Here is a 25,143-nt window from a genome sequence, read left to right as displayed (position 1 = left end):
TTTACATGGGGTAGCTTTGCTGTAGAGTCTAATGGAAACAACATTAAACTGAAGACTGCACTTTTACTGAATGGTAGATGGTCAGCATTCAAGCAACTGTTTGAAAAGTAATTTGTTAACCTCAATTTTTTTTTACATAATAGGCTTCAACACAATCCTTGGTTAAAGCTTTTTTTATTGGTTACAATATCAACTCATGGCAACATATCAGTATCACCAAGCCACTGTACAAATACACAAAAAGAATTGGTGTGAAAAAGACTATAAAAAATTATTCCATAACAAGTGATTATAATTTCACACAATAGCACTGTAAGAGAAATCATGGCACCATGTCCCTGGTTTTCACTAGCTTTAAAACACAAAAAATAAATAAGACTGTCAGAATACATCAGAGCCAAAAGGCAGTGCATTAATTTGTGTTTGTGGTGATCGCAAAATGTAACGCTAATTATCAAAAGGACAGCTGGGGTACAACTTCAATGTTTGATTCTCGTGTTTGTTTCTCTCGATATGCGCTACTCCGTTTTACGATTTTTAAAAGAACCCCTCTAAAACACTGCTTCGATGCATGGATAATATTCCACCTCAGTCCACGAGTGAACAGTTCACATGTAAACGCAACGCATGCTGATTTACTTACTTACTTTTCCCTTAGACCTGTAAATCCAGTACAAGCTCAGGCTTTTCAATTACTTTGGCTATGTATGTCAAGGAGACTTGAAAACCAACACACGCTGTGTTCGTTGCAGACTGGGTCTCGGCATCCCATCCGGTAGAGCACATATGCTGTCACGACTGCTCTTATGACATAGTTGTTTCATATGATGAATACAACTAAAGGAGACAAAGGAAATACAATGACATGGTCAAATACAGGGAGATTGAGCACCTTTGACTATTGATGCCTAGAAACCATTGGTCCCAGCAAACTAACCTGATCATTGGGACTGCACAGGCACATGTTAATGCGGTCACTATTTTAGTAATAATACTGTTGCATCTTATTGAGCACTGTGGTCAAGCCTCTGGGGTGTTCTTTGTGTTATAGAATATACTTTTTTTTGGCTAGTAAGGGCTGTGCTGCTGTATTGTCACAGATGATGTCTGAGCTGAAGAATCAACACAACCAACTTCAAAGTTGCTTTCAGGAGTTTGGGTAAGGTTCCCTGGCAGCCATGTTGATGTAAAATGACCAAACTTCATCCTGCCATTTTATCTGCCATCTGTATTTCCTGTCTTAAAAGAGCTACATTTCTCTCATTGGATCCTCATCATTCACAATGGGTAGATTAATTTCATATGGGGAAATGACAGCAAAACAGAAAGTGATTCAATAACATTGAAGGAATATCCATAAGTTCTGGACACTTCTCTTTTATTGGGCACCTTATGAAGTCAACAGAGGACCTTGTTACAGGCCAAGTGTAAAAAAATGACACAGATTAGATTTTGATTCAGGGGGAAAAAGCTGGCACTTTCTGTAAGCAAGCGAAGAAACACAATGAGTTGTCAATTATGACATGTTTTCAGTTCACAGCTCAGGGTCAGTGGGTAACATTGGCACAAATGCGAAAAGTAACACTTACTACCGGCATGTGTGTTACCCACACAGATCAGTGAGAATTTCAACACTGATATGGAATACATTTCACATCCAAGTCAGGTCAAGGATGTGTTTTGTGTTTTTTGGGGCTTAATAAACCGCCAGCCATTTCTTTTACATTTATTCTCAAATTAATTAATGCAAAGCCAGGTAAAACAGCTAAAAACGTACAACCAAATAAACGGCTACTATAAATCACTAAATGATCAAAGGGTTTTCTTTGTAATCAATAAATACAACAAATTGTACGACAGAAAGCAGAATTGTATAAAATAATGTACAGCACTTTCGAGAAGCTATTGGAAGATGCATGCTGTTTGCAGTTCTTCGGTTGTGGTCATCTGTAAGCTTGGCTTTTAGTGTTTACTATAGTACTGACGAGTCTCTGTGCTTCACAATTGCTTGATTTCAGCAAATCATTTGACTTTGTTATAGCAGGTTATTGCCTGCCTCATTCTTTACCCAGTGCCAATATTTGAAAAGGAGATAATTATCTTTTAAAGTAACTGTCCAGTGTTTCCAGATTTATATGAAATATGACCTATAATCACTTATTTTATTGTATGTTAAAAAGCAGATTTTCTGTGTTGGAATGGTGTGGGCATACCCCAACAACAGAACTGTGTGGGCATTGAACGGTCATTAAAAAGATTAGCCCGCTGATTGGCCAGCTCATCCTCTATGAGGAAATTATTATTATACATTTTTTAAAGTGTTTTGTCCCCAAGTTAAGCTTTGGCCACAAATACGAGTATAGGATGAGTCCATAACATGATTTGGGTATGAGTTGACAGAATATGAACTTTTAAAAATAAGATTTTCACTGAACAATTACTTTCACATTCTCTTGGGCCCACTTGAAATAGTGGAGCCTCATTAGGCGACTGGGTGATTGAGGTCAAGTGAACTGCCTACAGGTGGATATAAAAAGCCAAAGTCTTGAACAAGCAGGCCCAACATTTGAGTTCCTGACCAGTTCCGGTCAATGTTGGCAATGGGATTGGCTTCGTAGCATGTACAGTAAGGCAGAATGGAGATTTAACTGATCTCAAGCCACAGACCATTCTGATCCATTCCACATGGATCCAATCCATGTACTCTTATCTAGATATTTTAGGATGTTAGGGTGTACAACTCAAAAATAGGCACCCTTATTGAAGCGTTGCCTCCCAACCAAAGTTATCTTGCGAGAAAAACAGAAAATGACTGATGCACAAACTAACAAAGTATTGTGAGTGATACCCCCTTTCCTCTATTGGTGAGTATGTTGCATGTGCTCTTTGCTTACATTTGGACTACAGTTTGTTGTGTATGTGTGCATTATCTAGCTCTCTACCAAGTGTACTTTCTTTGCTAGCAATACTTAAAACTGTTCATAACATTTGTTTTGGTGAGAAGAAACGTTACGTGTTAAATACAGACAATTTTTTTTTCAAGCATTTCTTTTTTTACAGGCTCGTGGTGGCACTAGTGTGATTTTGAGTGGCTGACGAGATTTCTGAACCAAGAGCGTTACATTCCACACTCAACTAAACCACCCTATTGATGGTCATCAAGATTTTTTTTTAAATCCCTAGATTTGAAGAGGACATAGCAAAAAGCTATTACAGGCATCTTCCCTCATGTCCACTCATAGGGAAGGAATTATGAGAGTCACTCACTGCTCATATAGTGAGCAGTCTTTCCTTTTCACATCTTCTCACAATGCTTCTACTGACCAGCCTATGGTAGAGATTGTATAGACTGCCAGCATTTCTGGTTCTCAGTACTTATTTAGTCTTACAATACAGGCTTGAGCTAGCTCCCAGTAGCTCCAGGATCCCAGTAGCCCCCCCCTGTCAGTTTGGGGCCCTACGTTTCAGACCTTTGGCCCTAGGTTTCAGACCGGCCCCCGTCTCCAACCGCAGTGGAGACGTAAAGGCTTAGGGGTATATGCAGTAAAGTCTCTATTAGTGAATGATCGCAACATATTTATTCCATATCACACTTGTTGATTTGCAAGGCGTGATGTTATACTATTCGCCATACAACAACGGTTTTGAACACAGCCCGAGACCCCTGCGAGTGTCTCTCTAGGCCGTCGTTTCACGCTGTTGGAGTTTGTTAGAGGGGCTTAGCGAGACTGCGCCTCCAAACAACTACGGGAGCTGTGTATCAATACCTAGTTAAACCAGTTTCTAGAAAATGGATTGGGCTAAAACGCCGCCAAGACTAAAACCTAACCTTTGTAGTCTAGAAGCTGTCTCTACAAACGACCACAACGGCTCTGTTTAGAAAAGAAAGCCATGTTTGTTTAGAGGAATGCCAACAGATCACAACTCCTATCGTTACCGCAATCATCAACATATGAATATACAGTATTATAGTTATAGAACGTGTGTATACCTTTGCCGGTAGACCATCACACGCACATACACACACTCACACACACACACATGCATACTGACATGTACATTATGTTGTACATGGGGCAAGTGACAAAATTGGAATTGTGTTATCGTGTAGTACTGTGAATATTATATACATTAAACAAGTAAAACATAAGGCAAAAAAAAATAAACAAAACAAAAAAACTCAAGGGTGGGAAATAAACTACAAAAGTATATACATACACATTATATGTGGATATATGATGCATATATACACACATAATGCTATACATATATACTGTATTTATATATACATTTACATATTACACACAGACTGTCCTCTAATTTGGCGGTAACCACGGTAACATGCGCTCTATTCCCCCCCTGTCTGAAAAGAAGAGGGGATGCCAGGTTTTTTTTTTTTTGCAAATGTTTTAAAATCTCGTCTCATCATTTATTTTTTATTGGACACTAACTGTACGTACTTGAAAACCTCTGTGTAATAGGTGGGTAAAAAAACGTCACTTGGAAAGGTAGAAAGAGTTGTTACTTTCCCACAGCGGCGCTGGCTGTGGCTTGGGCGGTTGGAGGGTGGTTGGGTGAGGGGATGAGTTGGACAGGGGGGACTTTGCCTGTGTTGTGGAGTTGGTGGTGGGTTGGTGGGGGTGGGGGGAGAAGACACAGTGTTCACCCTCAAGTCCAGCCCTGTGGTGTGGGTGGGAGGGTTGGTGGAGGGGGGATAGAGAAGGAGGTGGAGGTGATGTGGAGGGTTTAGTTCCAGATTCGGAGGAAACTGTCCCATGAGCCCGTAGCTACGGCCATGCCGTCGTCTGTCACGCCTAAACAGCTCACCCTGTTGTCGTGACCGGCCAGGACACCTAGAAAGAGAGAGGGAAAGAGAAACAATTTAAGGGTGATTAAGAGGCATTGCGAGTCATAGTACAGACAGTGTTTCACCAACTACTGTATGTACTGACTGTAAGTTGCTGTCCATAAGTGTGACTGCCAAATGAGTGCCTAGCACAAAAATCTGTGCCTAGCACAAAAATCTGCATTATGTCCCTTCCTCTAACCTCAAAGGAGGTAACAAGAAAAGGTTGCATTTAATTTTTTTTTAAAGGGATTGGAATCTGTGCACTAGGTCCCTCAGCTCCCCCCACTGTACCTGCGCGCTCGGCCTTGAGGGTGTCCCACACGTTGCAGTTGAAGTCGTCGTAGCCAGCCAGCAGCAGGCGGCCACTCTTGGAGAAGGCCACCGAGGTGATGCCGCAGATGATGTTGTCGTGCGAGTACATCATCAGCTCTTGGTCAGCACGCAGGTCGAACAGTCGACAGGTGGCGTCGTCCGAGCCCGTGGTAAAGGCGTTGCCGTTGGGGAAGAACTGCACCACAGAGACAGAGAGAATGGGTTAGGTATATTGAATGAAGTTATTTTTGTTATTGTGTATTGTGAAATACTCACTGTTTAATCTAATGTCTATGACATGAAGTTTTGTAATAATTTGTGTTACTGTATCAGTCATATTCTATGGTGTTCCTTTTTAAAGACGTCAACATGCTCTAGCTCAGCTGGCACCAAGCGAACTCGGCTGGCCGAAACGAACAAGCGTGCGTGCTGGCATACTCCCTTAAAAGACCTTTGGTTGAAAACGACAAAAAAGTGGCAATAGCACTGTTTGTCCATTTTGAGACACCGTAGTCAGTATACACTTCCTCAAAATAGTCAGAATTCATTTAACATAACTCAAGAAATCTGTCATTAATTTTGACGTTTTTGCCGAAGAGGTGTTAGTCACGCAATTTTACATCTAACAGATTATTGGTGCAGTATTTTACGATGAAAAAATGTACATTAAAACGAGTCGTCTCTCGTTGAATGACAACAAAGACTTTATGGAAGAATCCCTACTGTTGACCAATCACCGTCGAAGATGTCGGCTCCAAACATCGGCTTGCATCCTGAATAAATGCTGTGTGCCCGAAAAGTCGAAACGAAAACGTCACAAAATGTCATCATAATATATGCACGAACTCTACCGAACTGTTTCGGCTGGGAAGCATGCCTTAACACGACAGGTTCGAGTGAGTAGAGATACCCCAAACAGTAAATATACAGTAAATATACAGTGAGTGTACAAAACATTAAGAACACATGCCCTTTCCATGACATAAAACTGACCAAGTGAAAGCTATAATCCCTTATTGATGTCACTTGTTAATTCCACTTCAATCAGTGTAGATGAAGGGGAGGAGACAGGTTAAAGAGGGATTTTTAAACCAATTGAGAAATGGATTGCACAGTGCCTTCGGAATTATTCAGACCCCTCGACTTTTTCCACATTTTGTTACGTTACAGATGGATTTTTAAGAAAAGGGAAATACTCAGCAATCTACACACAATACCCAATAATGACAAAGGAAAAACGGGTTTAGAAAAAAACTGAAATACCTTAAATAACATAAGTATTCAGCCCCTTTGCTATCAGACTCGAAATTGAGTTCAGGTGCATCCTGTTTCCATTGAGTCCACCTGTGGTAAATTAAATTGACTGGATATGATTTGGAAAGGCACACACCTGTCTATATAAGGTCCCACAGTTGACAGTGTATGTCAGAGCAAAAACCAAGCCATGAGGTCAAATGAATTGTCCGTAGAGCTCCGAGACAGGATTGTGTCGAGGCACAGATCTGGGGAAGGGTACCAAAACATATCTGCACTTTCGAAGGTCCCCAAGAACATTGTGGCCTCCATCATTCTTAAATGGAAGAAGTCTGGAACCACAAAGAGTCTTCCTAGAGCTGGCCGCCCAGCCAAACTGAGCAATATGGGGAGAAGGGCCTTGGTCAGGGAGGTGACCAAGAACCTGATGGTCACTCTGACAGAGCTCTAGAGTTCCTCTGTGGAGATGGAAGAACCTTCCAGAAGGACAACCATCTCTGCAGCACTCCACCAATCAGACCTTTATGGACAGACGAAACCCACTCCTCAATAAAAGGCACATGACAACCCACTTGGAGTTTGCCAAAAGGCATCTTAAGGACTCTCAGACCATGAGAAACAAGATTCTCTGGTCTGATGAAACCAAGATTAAACTCTTTGACCTGAATACCAATCGTCATGTCTAGAGGAAACCTGGCACCATCCCTATGGTGAAGCATGGTGGTGCCAGCATCATGTTGTGGGGATGTTTTTCAGCGGCATGGACACGGAGACTAGTCAAGATCGAGACAAAGATGAATGGAGCAAAGTACAGCGAGATCCTTATTGAAAACCTGCTCCAGAGTGCTCAAGACCTCAGACTGGGGCGAAGGTTCACCTTCCAACAGGACAACGACCCTAAGCACACAGCCAAGACAACACAGGAGTGGCTTCTGGACAAGTCTACTAAATGTCCTTCAGTAGCCCAGCCAGAGCCCGGACTTGAACCCAATCAAACATCTCTAGAGTGACCTAGAAATAGCTGTGTAACAAAGCTCCCCATCCAACCTGACAGAGTTTGAGAGGATCTGCAGAAAAGAATGGGAGAAACTCCCCAAATTCAGGTGTGCCAAACTTGTAGCTTCATACCCAAGAAGACTCGACGCTGTAATGGCTGCCAAAGGTGCTTCAACAAAGGGTTTTTGCTTTGTCATTATGGGGTATTGTGTGTAGATTGATGAGGGAATTTTTTTTTTAAATCAATTTTTAAATAAGGCTGTAACGTAAAAACAAATTGTGGAAAAAGTGTCTGAACACTTTCTGAAGGCACTGTAGGGGTATGGTAGTAGGTCTCAGGCACACCGATTTGTGTCAATATTGCTAGATTTTTCACCCTGAACAGTTTCCCGTGTGTATCAAGAATGGTCTACTACCCAAAGAACATCCAGCCAACTTGACACACCTGTGGGAAGCATTGGAGTCAACATGGGCCAGCATCCCTGTGGAATGCTTTCGACACCTAGTCCATACCACCAACGAATCGAGGCTCAGTTTCTCTTTTCAGGATTAACATTACATAGTCAGGCAAATCTGTGTCAAATTCTTGCAGTATTAGCAAAGAAACTGAATATCTAGTTTGGTAACCGGTCTGGTAACAGATGTTTGTCTGCTTTACAGTACCGTCCTACAATGTAAGGTTCTTCGTAACAAAACTATACATATATTTCCTGTGCCTCCTACTCACGCAGACGGCGTTGATGTCGGACACGTGGCCAGTGAAGGACTGCCTGCACATGCCGTCCCGGACATCCCACAGCTTGGAGGACGCGTCACAGGCCCCCGACACAAAGGTCTTGAAGTCAGGGCTGAGGGACAGGCTCATCACGTCTCCCGTGTGGCCCGTGAAGCTGGTGGCCATCTGGCCAGTCTCGATGTCCCACAAAGCGCTGAGAGCAAGAGTGTGGGGGGGTGAGAGGAGGTATGAGTATACAATAGAAATGTTAAGACTTGAAATGAATTGATGATGAATGGGGAGGTGCACTGGGTTCTCCTCTCTCTGTGTGTGTGTCAGTGTAGTCTGTAGGGTTGAGCGATGTCAACCTTTGTCCTCTCGTGATTATGTAACCCATAAATCATTGTGACGATGCTATCGCCCCATATTGGCCAACCCAATTTGATTGAGTTTTTTATTGAAAATAAGTTTGGCTATAGAGTGAAATCGTATGTGACTGGACGGACCACAACGATATCCTGGGCAGAGGCTAAGTGCAGGCAAATATTGTCCTAGTATTCCTTTCTGGTGGAGGAGCTTCAGCATGGAGCAGGTTTGTGTGTCTGTTTGGCACTCTGTGATGGAGACGTGATTCTCTGAGGAATGGGCTGTCAACGCAGTGACGTCATTGGCTGGATAGAAACCGTCTACAGTCCTCAAAACTGGATAATAAATGTTTTATTTTGCCTCGTAAAATAATAGAAAAATAAATAATAGTTTGTTCTATCTATCATACAATCTATCATAAATGCCTAGGCTTAGGCTATAGACTTTCATTCTTGAAAGCCACAACTTTAGGACAACATCTTCATAGGCTAGAATATTTGGGAATTAAACTGCTGCTCATAACTTGAATTGGCCATAAAGCTTTTATGATAGGCCAGTAAGAGGAATGAGTATAAGTTATTGGCCATTTGGTTTTTTAATCTCGTTTGGAGGGATTTTCCCAGCCCATACGGATAATTTCTTTCTTAATAAACTCAAACTTGATTAAACTTGTCATTCAATTTTCCTATAGGCTATTGATATTGTTTGTTCTCTCTCATTATTAGTCCCCTGGCTACCTTGTGTTTTTAGGCTCAAATTACGTTTTGAGACGGAATGCCGTTACATTCATTGTTTTATCGGGAAAAAGCCATGCATAAAATGAAGCGTAGCCTATCGAATGGAGAGAGAAGGGAATATAGGCTACGTTCTTTTAAAACAGCTAAACACAAGATGGTTAATAAGGATTGTCTTATTTAAAAAAATTAAACATGAATAGGTTCAGGCTATAGACTAAAAGCCGATGCATCCGACAGAGAGAGAGAGCGAGAGAATATTGGACCTTTTGTACTGTTTTGGTGGAATTCTCTGCTCTGTTTACCCTACATTCCTCCCTTGCATTCTGTATACAACATATTTATTGAAATAGGTTATAGCAAATAGGAATAAGCAAATTACTCGGAATGTCACTTGTGTGCTGCCCTGCTGTGTGCTGGAGACTCCCGTTCTTTACTGCGGGGCAACCAGTCAAGTTTAAATAGGCTAAAGCATTGTCGGTCACATCAGGATGCCGTTACCATTGACGATGGATGTCAATCATCGTCACTAGACGATGCTATCGTATTATCATAACCCTAATAGTCTGTGTGAGTAGTATTCACGGGAGCTGGCAGAACAAAACCAAGACAAAGCCTTATAAGAGCGGTGGATGCACAGCTATTGGACAAAGGATATCATCTAGACACAAGTTGTGTTCCCCAAATAAGTGTTCCTCCCACACTAGATCAACAAACTCACCAGGTGGTGTCCCCGGAACTAGTCACAATCTGGTTGTCGTCCAGGAAACGACAGCAAGACAAATAGCCTGAAAAATAAAGGTTGAAAATAACCATGCAGGCTTAATCCACACGATTGACATCAATACCATAACAAGCCATCACTGTGGTCCTCAGTGCATCCACTGCCCTTGTTCACCCCACAGTAGTGGACAGGTGTAAACAATATGGAGAAGAACTAGTCTCACCCGTATTCATAAACTATCTCAGAGTAGGAGTGCTGATCTAATATTGTTTTTTCCTTTTTAGATCATAATGAATAAGATTATATCAATTATGGGTGTAACTGATCCTAGACCAGCACTCCTACTCCGAGATGCTTTATGAAACGGGCCAAGATCTGCAGGGGATATTGAATAAGGGCAGAGGTGAGAAATGCTTTTGGAATGAAAAAAGGTTATCTGGGTTTAAACCACTCAAAAAAGTTGATGAGGTGAAATTGTGCTATTTCCTTTCTAAAATTGGGGTATTCCGCCTCTTAAAAAGAGCCTTCTCCAGTGTGTACCTGTGTGTCCGGGCAGCTCGCGGGTGACACGCACGTTGCCCTCACGGGTCTTCAGGCTGTAGATGGAGCAGATGTTGTCCAGGCCTCCGCACGCCACATAGTTCCCAGAGGGCGCGTATGCACAGGTCATCACCCAGGAGGAGCGCAGCGGGATGGCATGCATCTACGGAATACACACACACGATCAACGTCTGTTACCTCCAGGGTTGCAATCAAAAATTCATAAGCGGTAAGACTTGAAAGGAAGGACCAAATCCTAACTTGAGATCTGAACGCATAACCCGTAACCTGATCTGCAAGTTACGCGTGCAGATCTTATGTTAGGAACCTTCCTGAAGTGAATTGACATTCAATTCGGGAATAGAAATATCCTGGTAGAAAATAGGAGGAAATTATTTTCAGGCGAATTCACTTCCTAATATAACCTAAATGGTAATTGAATTGACCCCAAACGTGCCTTAGCTCAATCACCCAGGGGAGTGGAATGTGATGCAGTATACAGAGGAGAATCAAGGACAACGAGGATGGCACTGTTTGCTACAGTGTGAGGGGAGATATAGAGGATACTTTACTGGTGATTGTTTGTCTTTGATGTTATTTGAGAAAGGGTACACAGGTGCAGTTTAATGTAGGTCTCACCTTGTTTGTTGTGTAGCTGTCCCAAATGATCAATTTGCCATCCTGGGAGGCACTTACAAGTAACCTAGACGCCATTTTAAAAAAGAGAATGGTTTCAATATATTGAAGAAGAGTTTGACCTGTCAGCACAGCACACTGGCATATATTCACAGGAACAAAAAAAAGCAATGAAACTAGTTAGAGCATACCTAATGCATGCATAACTAATGTAGCCAGAAAAGCTGCTGCTTCCAAAGCAGTTTAAATGTGGTGTGAACTCCAGAGCCCTCTCCCTCTTTCTCTCCCTCCCTCCCTCCGGTGGGACACCCCACATGCCAGGATCGCAGTGTGAACCGTCCAGGATAGCGACCACTTTGGATGAGCCATTTCATGTAATATTCATGGCCTCAGTCATCTGAAAGGCTCTACAGTCGAGAGGGGGGCAGGGAGAGACAGAGGGAGATAGAACGAGAGAAGGATAGAGGAGGGGATGGAGAGCAAGAGAAAAGTGGAGAGAGAGGGGGGGGGAAACAATAGAGAGAAAGAGGGAGGAAGAATAGAGAGGGGAGGTGATAGAGAGAATGAAGGAAAGAAAGAGAGAGGGAGAAAGATAAACAGAGAGCCTGCCCCACCCCCCATCCCCCTGCCACCAACTGCTTGTGTTTCCGTCTCTCCAGTGATAGGAAGTGGGTTGGCACCCATCTGTAGCGAGTCAAGCACACAATAAAGGGAGAGCTGTGCCGCTGAAATGTCAACTGCTGTATATAAAATAAACACAGGCTGTTTGTCCTCCAGGTGGTTCACCCAGAGTGCAGACGCACACTCAGAAGTATTTGGGAGCAGTAAGAATGAGCTGGTAAGCATACATACTTGTAGTCCCATGGCTCACATATAAATCGAGCCTCAATTGGAAATCAGTCGGTCCAACTGTACTAGTGTGTGACTGGCAACAGTACACTGACTGGTAAAAATGTGCCACTGCTCTATGTGCCGTAGTATTGAACTAGCAGTCTATGGACTTTTTTGTAATTTAAGTGTTAATGGCCTTGGTTTGGAACAAAACCCACAGGACACAAGCAGCCAGTGCTTAAGAATATGGAGGTTTAGTAGTAGTAGTAGTAGTAGTAGTAGTAGTAGTAGTAGTAGTAGTAGTAGTATAGTTTTGAAGCAGTAGTGGTATTAGTAGTAGTATATTAGTAGGATAGTAGCAGTAGTAGTACTAGTAGTAGTGGTACTAACTAGTAGTAGTACTAATAATAATAATAATACATTTCATTTGTATAGTACTTTTCATTAGAGTTACCTCATAGGACTTATGCAACAATAAAAAGACAATAAAAGATCATTTAGAATCAAGGGGGGTAAAATAACAACAGTAGAATTAGAAGTATATTAGCAATAGAAGCATAGTAGCAGTAGAAGTATTGCAGTAGTAGTAGTAGTAGTAGTAGTAACAGTAGTATTGTCAGACCTGGAGTCGGTGCCCCAGTGCATTGCATAGATCTTGGCGAGGTGGCCCCTGAGAGTGCGTCGCGTTCTCATCTGTATCCGGCCCACTGAGTCCAGACCAGCTGTGATCTACCAATACGCCAGGTCCAAAAGAAACAACATCAGCATAACCCAGCATGGTCATTCATAAACTTCACGCTAGTCCAAATATGTACATGTGAGTTTCATAGACTAATTGCTAGGCTATTTGCTTTAAAAAATAATAATAATAAATATACCTACAGTGCATTCGGAAACTATTCAGACCCCTCAACTTTGTTCACATTTTGTTATGTTACAGCCTTATTCTAAAATGGATTACATTGTTTTTTCCCCTAATCAATCTACACACAATGCCCCATAATGACAAAGCAAAAAAAAATCAATTTATATCAGCCTTAAGATGTTTCTACAATTTGATTGGACATACATGGTACGCCCTGATACATGGTACATGGTAAGACTACAAAGACCTTGGGATTTCAGGTGGTCAAAAGAGGATCAAATTCAAGTGTAACAACAACAAAAAACCTGCTCCCTGGTTGTGATTGGGAAAGAGCCTAAGGGGGGTCCTGTTTATTTAGACAAAGGTAAATGTTTGGTTGTATTTTATATCAAGCACACATGATAGCTTGATCCAAGCTATAACCGGCATTTATATGTATTGTAAGTAAATGTGTCATCTTAATTTGTTTGAATCCCTTACCTGCGAAAGAGTGGAGTCACTACAGGCTTTCCTAGCATCCTGTAACACAACAGCAACATGGCAATGTTCAGAGTTTGCGAGAGACAGAAAGAGTATATTGCAGAAAGTGGTCCAGTGTTAATATTATAATATGATTTAAATGGCTGATTGAAAATGCCAAGCAATACTATCAAATAATCACCTGAAACTTTACTGTTCAGATTTCTTGAGTCAAGGATTCAATACAGACACACACACACACACACACACACACACACACACACACACACACACACACACACACACCCCATACCCGGATTTGATTGCGTAGTTGCTCCGCTTCCTGCCGTAACTGTTCCAGCTCGCTCATTGTCCCTCTGTGATGTGTTCAGGCCACGCTCCACTTGGAAAACTGGATTTGTAAAAATCACACAGACCAGCTGACACCTGAAAAACACAGACAGATAGATAGACAGTCAGACGGACAGACACACTTTCAGAGGAGCACTTCCCTGGGCTGTAACAAACACAGACATCCTGCGGATGGGGCTGCTTTGGCCTGAATCGTGGGGCGCCGGCCTGTACCCAGACACAGGCACCAATCACCTCCAATCTGGTTCAAAAGGCCATTTAAATGCACAAGGCTCTGAGTCGCTGACCTTTTCAATTCAATCAAGCTGGGTGTTTTGCATTGTGCTGTATTAGCTCCCTGTCCTGCAATTGATTCTGTTTGAATATAATTTGACGTGCAAAGGAGGGGTGTAACTGTACTGTAACTGTACTGTAGCTCTATTGAGTGGATTGCGTTTATACACACACCCACGCTCGCACGCACACATACTGTACATACACACACTGGGCTGTGTGTGTGTCGCCACATCCTTTACCTAGGGGATTCTGAATGTGGGTCACGAGGCACTTACACACTCTCCAGAAATTGTTGGAGCGCTTGGGCCCCCCTCATTTTCCAGGACATTTTGCAGCCTGCTGTCCAGAATACAGCCCTGGGTTAATGTTTTAGTTCCATTTCTATAATTAGCAGCTAGGGCAACATGCCTGTAAGATGTATTTCTTTTGTTCCACATTGGAAAACAAATAACGTTCATGATGTAGTAAAACAAAAAGATTTGCTACACATTTAATAGCGCTCGTCAAAGCATTCATAGCAGGTGGTATTTCTGTTTATTGAATGCCCATGGGTGTATGATGCTTTATGAAATAAGGTTAACAAATAAGTGTTAAATAACCATTAATAACCAAGCGTCAATGGCCTTTTCGCTAATAACCATGTTAAACCATGTTCTGCACTATGCAGAAATCGCTCCACTATTTCCTGGTAGCTAAAATTCGAATAGTTTGCCTAATTTCAGTTTATGTGACACAACAAGCAAGTATAGTGTAGAGAATCATTGTATCATCTAAACCGCTGTGAAATATATTTTTTCATAACCAAAAATATTGTATTTTCAGCTGTTTGAAGCTTGTGTACAAAACCGAAATTAACAGATGGAAAAACTAAACTTAAAAACTAAACTTAAGAACGGGAAGCACAGACATTGCGCACATAGAACAGATTTACCACTTCCTAGACTTCTTAGAATGACAGATCTAACACACATTTCTATGTGAATTTGGTCAGGTTGCCCAGTTTTAAATAATCTTAATTGGGGCGGCGGCAGCGTAGCCTAGTGGTTAGATCCTTGTAACCGAAAGGTTGCAAGTTCAAATCCCCGAGCTGACAAGGTACAAAATCTGTCGTTCTGCCCCTCGTTAACAGGCAGTTAACCCACTGTTCCTAGGCCGTCATTGAAAATAAGAATTTGTTCTTAACTGACTTGCCTAGTTAAATAAAGATAAAATAAAAACATAACAGCATACTCCTTCCATATAACCTACATAATGCACTTGAATGCCATTCTACAACTTCATTCAAAATCAACATTATTTAGGGCTTAGGTCGAGACAGTTTGCCATTTTTTCTGACTGCAGAATTTCAAAAAGTCTGCATGCTCTTGGCGTCAGGTAGGAAGCGCACTGACAAAAATAAGACAGTGGAGAAAGAAACACTTTTGCCTGGGAATTACGTTTCCTTCATGACACCTGCTGACGCAAGCCACCTGCAGAGCCCCTGACATCAGTTTACCAGTGAAATGCTGCTGCTGGTGCCTTACTGCAATCTGATCCTTGAATAAATAATCCACTAGCTCATTTCCCCCCAACATCGGACACCCCCTAACTTCCGACACTCTCTAGCGGCTGGAGGATTAAATCACTTTGAGGTCAACAGTTAAATGGCCGGGAAAATAACTGTACGTTTTGCAACTAAAGACACCCTTCTAGCTAGCTGACCACCAATTTCATTGCAGCGTATGTATAGCTAAGTTAGGTTTTGAGTCTTCAAAGAAGTCATATATGCACATTTTGTGGGACACGCTGTATATTGTAAAATTCGACTGCGCGACAGACTACACATAATTTAATATCCAGTTTTTTACCTAAATTATTCATACTCATTTATATGTTAGTATTAAACTGTCAATCTACTTTCTCAAAACATAAGATTAATCTGTAAAATAAATAATGAGACATTATTTGGTTACAACACTGAAGAAGTCTACGCACTGAAAAGTTGACAGGCAAGTCTTTTTTTGTTTTTACTGGAAGGCTAGGCAACTAACTTTAGTCAACTATCAAGTAAACACTTCGGATACGAGGTTGGTGTCTCTTTTAAGAACAAAATGAAACAGATATATCTTGTAATTGAACAAAATAGTAAGGTAGCCAATAACTGCCGATGATACGGGAAGTATTTTTGTTGCTAAACTGCTTTTGTTGCTAAAAAGCTGATAGTAGTAGCATTTCCACTGAAATGTCAAACATGTAACGCGTTATCTAACATTTTTACGACACTAGTAATTACAAAACATGGCTTGATCACAATATAACACTGTTAGGGGCAGTAGGTAGCCTAGTGGTTAGAGCATTGGGTTAGTAACCGGAAGGTTGCGAGGTCAAATCCCCGAGCTGACGAGGTAAAAATCAGTCATTCTGCCCCTGAACAAGGCAATTAACCCACTGTTCTTAGGCCATTGTTAAAAATAAGAATAAATCAAATAAATAAACTGTTGAAGGTAATATATTTCTTAAACACTGAATATAACAACAATACGTGGGTCCTATGCTATACACTAGTGTACATGTCTCACTGGCCAACATAAAAGCTAATTTAATTTAAACTATTAGGCAGAAGACTATGCACAAAAGCTTAATTAAACCTATTTGCGCATGACATGCAAATCGAAAACAACAATCCTCAATAGGTAGGTACTACATTTCTACAACATTTCTACGACTTTAAGTCGTCCCTAAAGGTTCAATCTGAATTGTTCTCGCAATTTGTAAACTACTTTAAAACTTCAGTTTGTGGTCAAATGACACACTTATCCCCCTGTTCCAGAATCGAATTGCCCATATTTAGTGGTGTGTGGGATACAGACTGGCCGAGTAGCTTTCCTCCAGTGGTGGGAGATTGGGAGGCCCAGAGAATGGCACAGAGACAGGGATGACAAAGGGGAGCTCTGCGCTGGCTCCCTATTGTTCAGTGTGTGGCAGTGCTGCTTGGCACCACCTCAGCAGGCAGGCCCTAAGACTGGCCATGGGTGGGAAGCTCTCCACTCTACCCAGTGAAGACAGCCACCGCCCGCCCGCCCTGTTCAGCACAAATGTAACCAATGTCGAGACACACACACGCGTGTGTGCGCATAAATGCATTCACAAATCAACATGAAATACATAAATATGACTCTCTCTCAAACACAGACACACGCTGACGCTATGTCTGCTGGGGTAAAGCAGAATTCACCTAGATGACCTCAAAGCACATAGTACTACCAGGCTGCATCTTCCCTGACATCCGCTCTATTTAAACAACGTCGCCCGAGCAGTAATAGATTTTTTATTTGTACCGTTACACTTGCATCTGAAATTAGCACACCCACTTTTAGTTACAATTTTGAAGTGTAATACTATTGGGAATATTGTGTCTGATCACAAGGCCATTAACTTGACCTCTCCTGGGAAGGTCACCATGTCAGACTTGTCTGTAACCTAATCCTAGGGATGGTTTCATATTTGTGTAATGTATCCAGCTTCATATTGAATAAGTGGATTGATTTTCCAAGTAACAGTGTCTCTGGTGAATAGGTATTGCTGGCTGAATAGGATTCATTAACGTGTAATGCATGGGTTTTGTCTGATATATGTGAGTGATTTCATGTTAAAACCCCTGCAATAGGCTAAAGCCATGTTTGTTATTGTTAATGTTTGGAGTGGTAGATGTTGGTCATATCATGCAATGAAAGTGTGATATGAGTAGGAAATGTCTTGAGAGAATTAAACGACATTGTGTGCATACACGTGTGTGTGTGTGTGTGTGTGTGTGTGTGTGTGTGTGTGTGTGTGTGTGTGTGTGCGTGCGTGCGTGCGTGCGTGCGTGCGTGCGTGCGTGCGTGCGTGCGTGCGTGCGTGCGTGCGTGCGTGCGTGCGTGCGTGCGTGCGTGCGTGCGTGCGTGCGTGCGTGCGTGCGTGCGTGCGTGCGTGCGTGCGTGCGTGCGTGTGTGTGTTGTGTTTGAGCGGGTGTAGGTGCACATGTTCTTGGGATGAAATCGTATGTCCATGTGTATGTTCTTCTAACTCCAATGAGGTGACACATCTCTGCAGAGAGGTGGAGGTGGCCTAAACATTGGGTGAAAGCAAAAGGAGGCAGGGCAGCCCCACCAGGTGACGACTTGTTCAGTTCACAGAACACCCAAAACATCTGGAGAATGGCGCAAATATCAGGTGACTTGACTTCCCAAATTGTTTGCTGGACAAGCTGAGTATTTACATTGGTCAAGTGCAGCCATATGGAAATACATTAAATACATTCAGTATATGACAGACACATATGGATATCAATCATGATCTTCATATGTTCTCTAATAAATAATTTGCCACTTAGGCCTACCACAAATCCACTGTAATTGTGACCATGAAAATATTTGCCCAGTATGTTTTTTCTACAGCCTACCTGTGCACAAAGAGCTACAGTATTACTGGTCAAAGTTTGCATACTATGATAACAGCAGTTGTAATGCTGTTTACCCTTTACAACACTTCACTACAGATATAGGATCTTAATTTGAGCCAGTTTGCTACAGCAGAAAAATTATAAGGAAATATGACTTATTATGTGAATTATAATTCATGGACATTTTTGGAAGGGTTGATACATTTTCGTAAAGGAAAATCAAATCTGAAATGTCAAAGTTAAAATGACAAACTTCAGAATCCTTTTAAAACCTCAAATACACTACAAGTTTTAAATGTCCTGCATTGCAGGCAAGTTCTCCTGCAACAGGGCGATCAAATTAAGGTCCTACATCTGTACCTCACTGATCTTGTTGGAGGACTCATTAAACCCGTCTTGTCAGGATATTGTTTAAAACTCTATAATACTGCAGAAGTATAACAATAACTGATAGGCATACAGCTAAAACAAACACTGCGCTAGTTAAAGGCTTAGACTATAACGATTAAAAAGATGGCTGTCATTTCAATGCGGATTGTGGATAATATTAGACAGATAACGTTAGCAGATACATGAAAGTTCCAACTTTGTTACAATACTGTTACAAACAGCACCACAACACACACACACACACACACACACACACACACAGAGAACTGGAAGGTTATCTGTTCTCGGTGTTCTGACAGAATCTTGAACACGTGTTGCTTTGACAAGATTAAATATTGAGATATATTAGATTTTATATCATCTCCAAACAATATCAATGATGGTGGCATGCATTTTCAAGACTAGGAAACTAAGCAATATGCGCGCCGTTACATTGGCAGCCTTGCTACAAATTGCCGCTCGAATGAAGGCAGAATGTCATCTATAATTGATTAATGTAAATGTAAAAATATATATGTAAAATACTCCCGGTATCTTGCTCTACATACCTGAATAAGGCTTCGTTATATTCGTGAATATATATTTTTATCCTATAGCCTACAGTAGGCTAGTTAATTTCCGTCCGACGGTGATTTGACAGTAAAAGGCCGCGTTTCGATAACACCGAATTTTCACCAGTAAAAGCTTCACCGAGAAAAACAGCAAGCCTTGAAATAGATATAATTAGCTATTAAGATGACCACTACTCAACACGTCGCTTTTTAACGTATCAATTGCTCCCCTAATGTTTTGCAACCTCAACGCAAAACAAAGGCCGACATCACGCCGTATTGTAGGCTATAGCCTAGGGTTTACCCACAAAGCAGGAAATAAAAGGCAAGAAAATGCTAAGAGATACAGCTCTTCAGAGCACACGTTATTACCTGAAACTGGATTTTTTTTTGGGGGGGGGGGGATTTCCACGTCGTTCCAATCTGTGTCACAGTAGTCCGTTTTCAAATGGCATACATGGTCCCAGCTGTGAAAGAAATGTCAAGATAGCGCTATTAGTTTTCAGACAATTTAACAGATTTAAAGGGCCAGCCAGTCGCGCAACTCTGGCAGGATTAGACTGAACGTTCACCAAGCAATCTAATCACCACACCCATGAAGAAACTGGGAACATGGCAACAGCCTACGCCGAGGGGTGCACTCGCAGAGATGTCGTACATGTTCATTTTACTCATTCCTAAAACACGTTTAAACGTATTCTTAAGACAATATCTTGATTTATATCAGTGATTTTTCTCCACTTAGAGAAGTGTCCCGTTTTCTTGTACAATAAGGACCAAATCAATCGTGTCGCAATAGCTTTGTTTCACCCACAGGAAAATGGTATTGACTGTCAGCCCCCTCAACAAAAAGAAAGAACTGAGTACAGGAAACAAATTGTTACAGTGTAGGTGAACACCTATCGCGGAGGTCTGAACGATACGATATTGTTTTAAAATGTTATTCTTGGTTTAATGAGCTTGTAACGCCGACTACATGTTTTATTCCTTCCTTCATCATGTTGTATGGTTACAGTTGTGGCTTCGGAGCCATATAGTGGATTGAGCATTGGGAAGTAGGCTAAAGTGTGCAAGAAGGGGATGACAGAGTGCTTTACTATCAGGCAATTACAATGTAATTCAGTGTTTTCTAAATGTTCATAAGTGATTATCAATGCAAGTTGTTTTGAAGACTTTGTCAGTTCTGTGTGATTGGCCTTCACCATTTTTCTCTTGATTATGCAAAACATGAATTGCCATATTGAATACTAATGTTCTTACAATACAAAACACTTAGTTCTTACTGTAATAGGCTAAATGTTTTGGCTTATGTAGGCAAGTACCAATTAATTATCTAGATATATTGTAGTACTGAAATAAAAGGATTATTGGGATAACCATTATACACACCTAGGGCATACTTATACAGACTACCTATAGGCCTGCGCATTCATCCAACCCTGGAGATCTCTCACATTGTGCACACACTAAAAGTGCCAGTTAAATGTAGCTATATGTTTCTGGTGTTCTGAAGCTGTATCATATGATTCATCATGTACGTGTTTAGTCAGTTCTGATCATTCTTGATAGCACCAGGGAAAGGTGTGTCTGGTCTGGCTCCAGTGTAAAGGGGGTAAATAGTAGAATAGGATTTCTCTCCATTAGGACATGCTGAATTTTTTATGGAGCCAATGAAAGAGAGCAGTGGGATAGGCTTTTCCTCATCTCTGCGAGAGCTATAATCAATGAAGGGGAGATTAAAGTTGCACAGCCCTTGGTTTCCTTTTGGAATAGCATGGGGTCAGATTAAGTCTAATTGAATTCACACAGCAGTAGATTACCTCAGTCGATCCCTTTTCCTAAATGCATTATAGGGATTAGGATTAAAATAATAGCTAGTAGAGAGTCACATGTTGTTAATTCGAGGATGTAGGCCTATGTTGCAGGGTTTGATATGCTGTGGAGGCCATTTAACATCAATCAAAAAGACTGATGAAAATCACAGGATGTCATAACTTTAAATGCAACCGAATGATTTTGCCAATTCATGACTGAAATGATGTAACATTTAACTATTCTGAGGTGTGAACATCACCACAACAAGACAGAACATAATCTATTCCTGTTCAAATTTTGGCAGTACTCTCGCAGTTTTATATCAACGTCATATATTCCAATATTAGCTGATATCTCTCGTTTCTCCGAAAAAGAGAGGTGTTAGTCACGTCCCCTGTAACACAACACAGGGCAAATTACATTTAGTTTTGTTTTGTAACCTTTTCACCTAGGTGTGGCTAAATGCAATATTCTGGCCTGTGCAGCCCTAATATTGCCGTATATAAATGTTGTAGAGACAACCTGGCTCACCTTGACAACAACACAATAATGTTAGTAGCTTTGTAGCCAATAATCAAATTCAGATGAATCTATGAAAAATCATAACAGATTTCTATTTCCAATAAAAGCAAGGCCACAACAATCAAGTCAGTAAACTATCAAGTAAATGAACTGAAATGCATCCCAGTGGCTTTCTTTCTTTCGGGCTTGGTGATTAGATGTGAAGGGTAAAATGGCAATGGCATTTATTATCTTAAATCACATTGGGGTTTTTTGTAATCGTTTTTGTAATCAACCTTCCAACCATCTCATAGGTGTCATCCATCCCATATTGAAAGAGTTCATTAACCAACTGAAAATCAGAGTCAGGGTGTCCAGCAAGCGGCACATCATTCTTCAATCTGATCCCTTGGTCAATCGCTTGGCAACCAAAAGGAGAGGGAGGGAGCGAATTGCACTGTAAAAATAGAACATCAATAGCTTGATGTCTGGAAAAAAAAAACATGCTGCAGAAGCTATAAATAGCCTCAGAGCTCTGGACCAGGTACCCTGTGTGTACAATATCTCTATTGTCTTCCAGCCATGACAGATAACCATTTTCACACATCCTAACCTACCATTGCAATGGGAACTGTCTAAAACTGAGACACAGTAACACTTCGTAAAACACTCAGGAGAAAATTGAGAGATTGGGGAATTTTGCTTGCTTAAATACTGTATCTGATGAAGATGATGCATTGATATCCTTAATTAACAAATGTCCCCTTGATTGCTGGAATTATTTACATTATGGTAAAAAATGTGACTGTAATAATACAAGTGTAGGTAAAGTAATTAGGCAATTCCTACTTTAATACCATACACTATAATAGCACACATAGGGTGTTACAAATTAATAGCCTGCAACAAGCAATCATACCAGATCACATAATCTCACATTGAATTTCATTGCTACCATTTTAGGGTACATAATGCCCTTGGAGGACTGCTCCGAAACAGCCATTAACACAATATGTAGGTGCCCAAGTTGAGAGGAGATGAGAAGCACTAATGGGATATCATGCCAGAATAGCTTTTGATATGCTATTTTTATATGCGTTCCCATTTTTTTTTTTTCACGCCTGATGTACTCCAATGACCTACATGTAGTACTGCCAGTGTATCAAAGGCAATTAAAACGTGTGCAAACAGTAAACCCTTAAAAGGCTATATCAGGCCACCAGACATATCTCCAGGGGAGGTTGGCCGTTGCCTGGGCAACCCTCACAAATGGCAACTGACGTCAAGAAGGTAGGAGAAATACCAGGGAGAGCCAGAGTTGTATGCATAATGGATCATTGAAAAAGGCCCTCTTGAAGAGTGCTAAAGTGACTTAAAATATGCGCACCTCTCTGGTTCAGCGCCTCCCTCTCTGCCACTCTACCTACATCTGTGGAGGAGAATAGACATTGACACATCTAGAGTTTCACATGCTTTCACTGCCTGGCATGGCCCGACCCATTTGAAACGAGCCATTCGGAACAACTATTCATCAACCATCTCGCCATCTGATGAACAGACTGTAAAATAAATCCTTTAACATTTATATAATTTGGCATCCATTGTTTTGCGATGGCTGGTCTCGCCTTGTGTGCGGGCGTTGCTTATATATACACTGGTGCTATTTTGCATATGATAGAAAATATGGGCCCTGCTCTGTATTTCTACATGTGTATGCATAAGATGATTGTATACTCACTGAAACGAAGTCTGAAAAGACAATAAGATGAACAGTAAACCTCGCTCCCTATCCTAAATGTGATAAACCCTATAACCTATTCCAACGGGACCCACTGATGCTGTAGTTTTCCAAAACAATTAATCAATCCGAATCTCTTGGTGAACATAAAGCATAACTACAAGCAATACCTCTGCTCCATTGGAAGGTTAATGTCTTATCTCACAGCTATTGTTGGCCCATAAGAGGCTGTCACAGTGGCAGCTTGCTGAAGTGTCCTCATCATTTCTGTGATAATGCCTCTCGTGCGGTGTCTGAGTCACACACTAGAGAAGCGTGACACTGATCGTAATAGTGCACCTCAGTACTATGCAGATGGAGTTGGCCAAGTATACACCAGATGTACACTGCCAGGGGATAAACACAGGCACATTCACTGGAAAGTTGCTATGGTGCCTTACTTTAAATGGTTCTGACTTTGTGGGAGAACCTACCAGCAGTGTTTCCATATTCAAAGACAACAACCAAATTGAGGCGATGTAGCCTTTTAAACTGCATGAGTATTTGTTTTTGTTTTTAGGGAGGAAGCTCAAGAGGAAATGGACTATGAGAAGAAGTGAGAAAAGGACAGTGTGGCAGTCCAGGGGAATCCCAATAAGACTTGCTCAAATCAGAGATGTAATTAACAATACAAGACTTGAGCTGACCTGCAGTATGTTTCCTATGAAGTGACTCAGGACAAAGTCATGTCTCTGTTGAATCTCTGAAATGTTCAACAGAGACATGCTCTCCATCTCTTTTTGAGAAATTAGGAAAAGGTCATTCCAGATCTGAATTGACAGTAACTGTTCCGATTCTATTAACTGTCAAGATATTTAAAAAATGAATTCCACTTGGCCCCTCTCTCTTCATCAAAAAATGATACACAAAAAAAGACTGCACCTCCCTTCACAGTCGAAACCCTGTGATACTCGATTACTAATTCATTAGTAAGCATAAGCCCGCAATTAATTTGATTTGACATTTTGGTGCACCCCAGGCTCAAGACATAAGAAAAGACCAAGCCATTACCTCAGACTTGTGTGGCAATGATGCACACACAAATGCACACACACACATACTCACACATACTCACACATGCTCACACATGCTCACACATACTCACACATACACACACACACACACACACACACACACACACACACACACACACACACACACACACACACACACACACACACACACACACACACACAAACAAACACACAAACACACAAACACAAACACAAACACACACACACAGACCACACCTTGTTTGAAGCCACACTCACAGCTGATGTGAGTCTGACTTGCCTACTACATAATCTTCTCATGCCATACACACATAAGACAATATGTACAAAAACAGCATTGACAGTAAAATGCATTCAGCTTTTACCTTTTTTTCAGTGCAGATAAGTGGGAGAGGAAGTAGGCGTTTTCCACATACGTCCTTAAGTACATGGACTTTAAGCAGACAGACGGTGTGTGGTTTCAGTTCTTCCTCTATGCTCAGTGACTGTGGATGTTGCAAGGAAGAGCAGTAATGTAGAGAGAGCTGATGCATGAGGCTGAGGGCTGGATGTGTGTGTGTGTGTGTGTGTGTGTGTGTGTGTGTGTGTGTGTGTGTGTGTGTGTGTGTGTGTGTGTGTGTGTGTGTGTGTGTGTGTGTGTGTGTGTGTGTGTGTGTGTGTGTGTGTGTGTGTGTGTTGGCAGGCGATGGGTGGGTGGTGGAGGGGGGCATGAGCAAAAGAGACCGTGGGTAGTATTTTTTTTTTTTA

The 25,143-nt window shown here is 41.4% G+C and overlaps 1 protein-coding gene across 3 annotated transcripts; it reads right to left on the bottom strand.

Moving 5' to 3' along the window:
• Positions 1 to 157: 157 nt before the first annotated feature.
• LOC118386910 (guanine nucleotide-binding protein subunit beta-4) lies at positions 158 to 24,899 on the bottom strand. 3 transcript variants are annotated; one of them, XM_052526673.1, is made up of 11 exons: positions 24,762 to 24,899; positions 19,663 to 19,757; positions 13,595 to 13,728; positions 13,303 to 13,341; positions 12,580 to 12,686; positions 11,130 to 11,193; positions 10,491 to 10,653; positions 9,948 to 10,014; positions 8,139 to 8,340; positions 5,141 to 5,357; positions 158 to 4,853 (listed from the first exon to the last, which is right to left on the bottom strand). In XM_052526673.1, the coding sequence occupies exons 3-11, from the start codon at positions 13,649 to 13,651 to the stop codon at positions 4,747 to 4,749; spliced, it is 1,023 nt and encodes a 340-aa protein (XP_052382633.1). In that variant the 5' UTR covers positions 13,652 to 13,728; positions 19,663 to 19,757; positions 24,762 to 24,899; the 3' UTR covers positions 158 to 4,746. The 3 variants fall into 3 exon arrangements, with proteins under 3 accessions (XP_052382633.1, XP_035630801.1, XP_035630792.1); XM_035774908.2 differs by lacking the exon at positions 24,762 to 24,899 and having other exon boundaries at positions 19,663 to 19,871; XM_035774899.2 differs by lacking the exons at positions 19,663 to 19,757; positions 24,762 to 24,899 and adding an exon at positions 19,288 to 19,525.
• Positions 24,900 to 25,143: the final 244 nt, after the last annotated feature.

Source organism: Oncorhynchus keta, chromosome 1 (genome assembly GCF_023373465.1).
Source record: "Oncorhynchus keta strain PuntledgeMale-10-30-2019 chromosome 1, Oket_V2, whole genome shotgun sequence".
NCBI lineage: Eukaryota > Metazoa > Chordata > Actinopteri > Salmoniformes > Salmonidae > Oncorhynchus > Oncorhynchus keta.
Note: the sequence above shows the minus strand (reverse complement) of the source record. Positions and strands in the feature narration are given on the sequence as shown.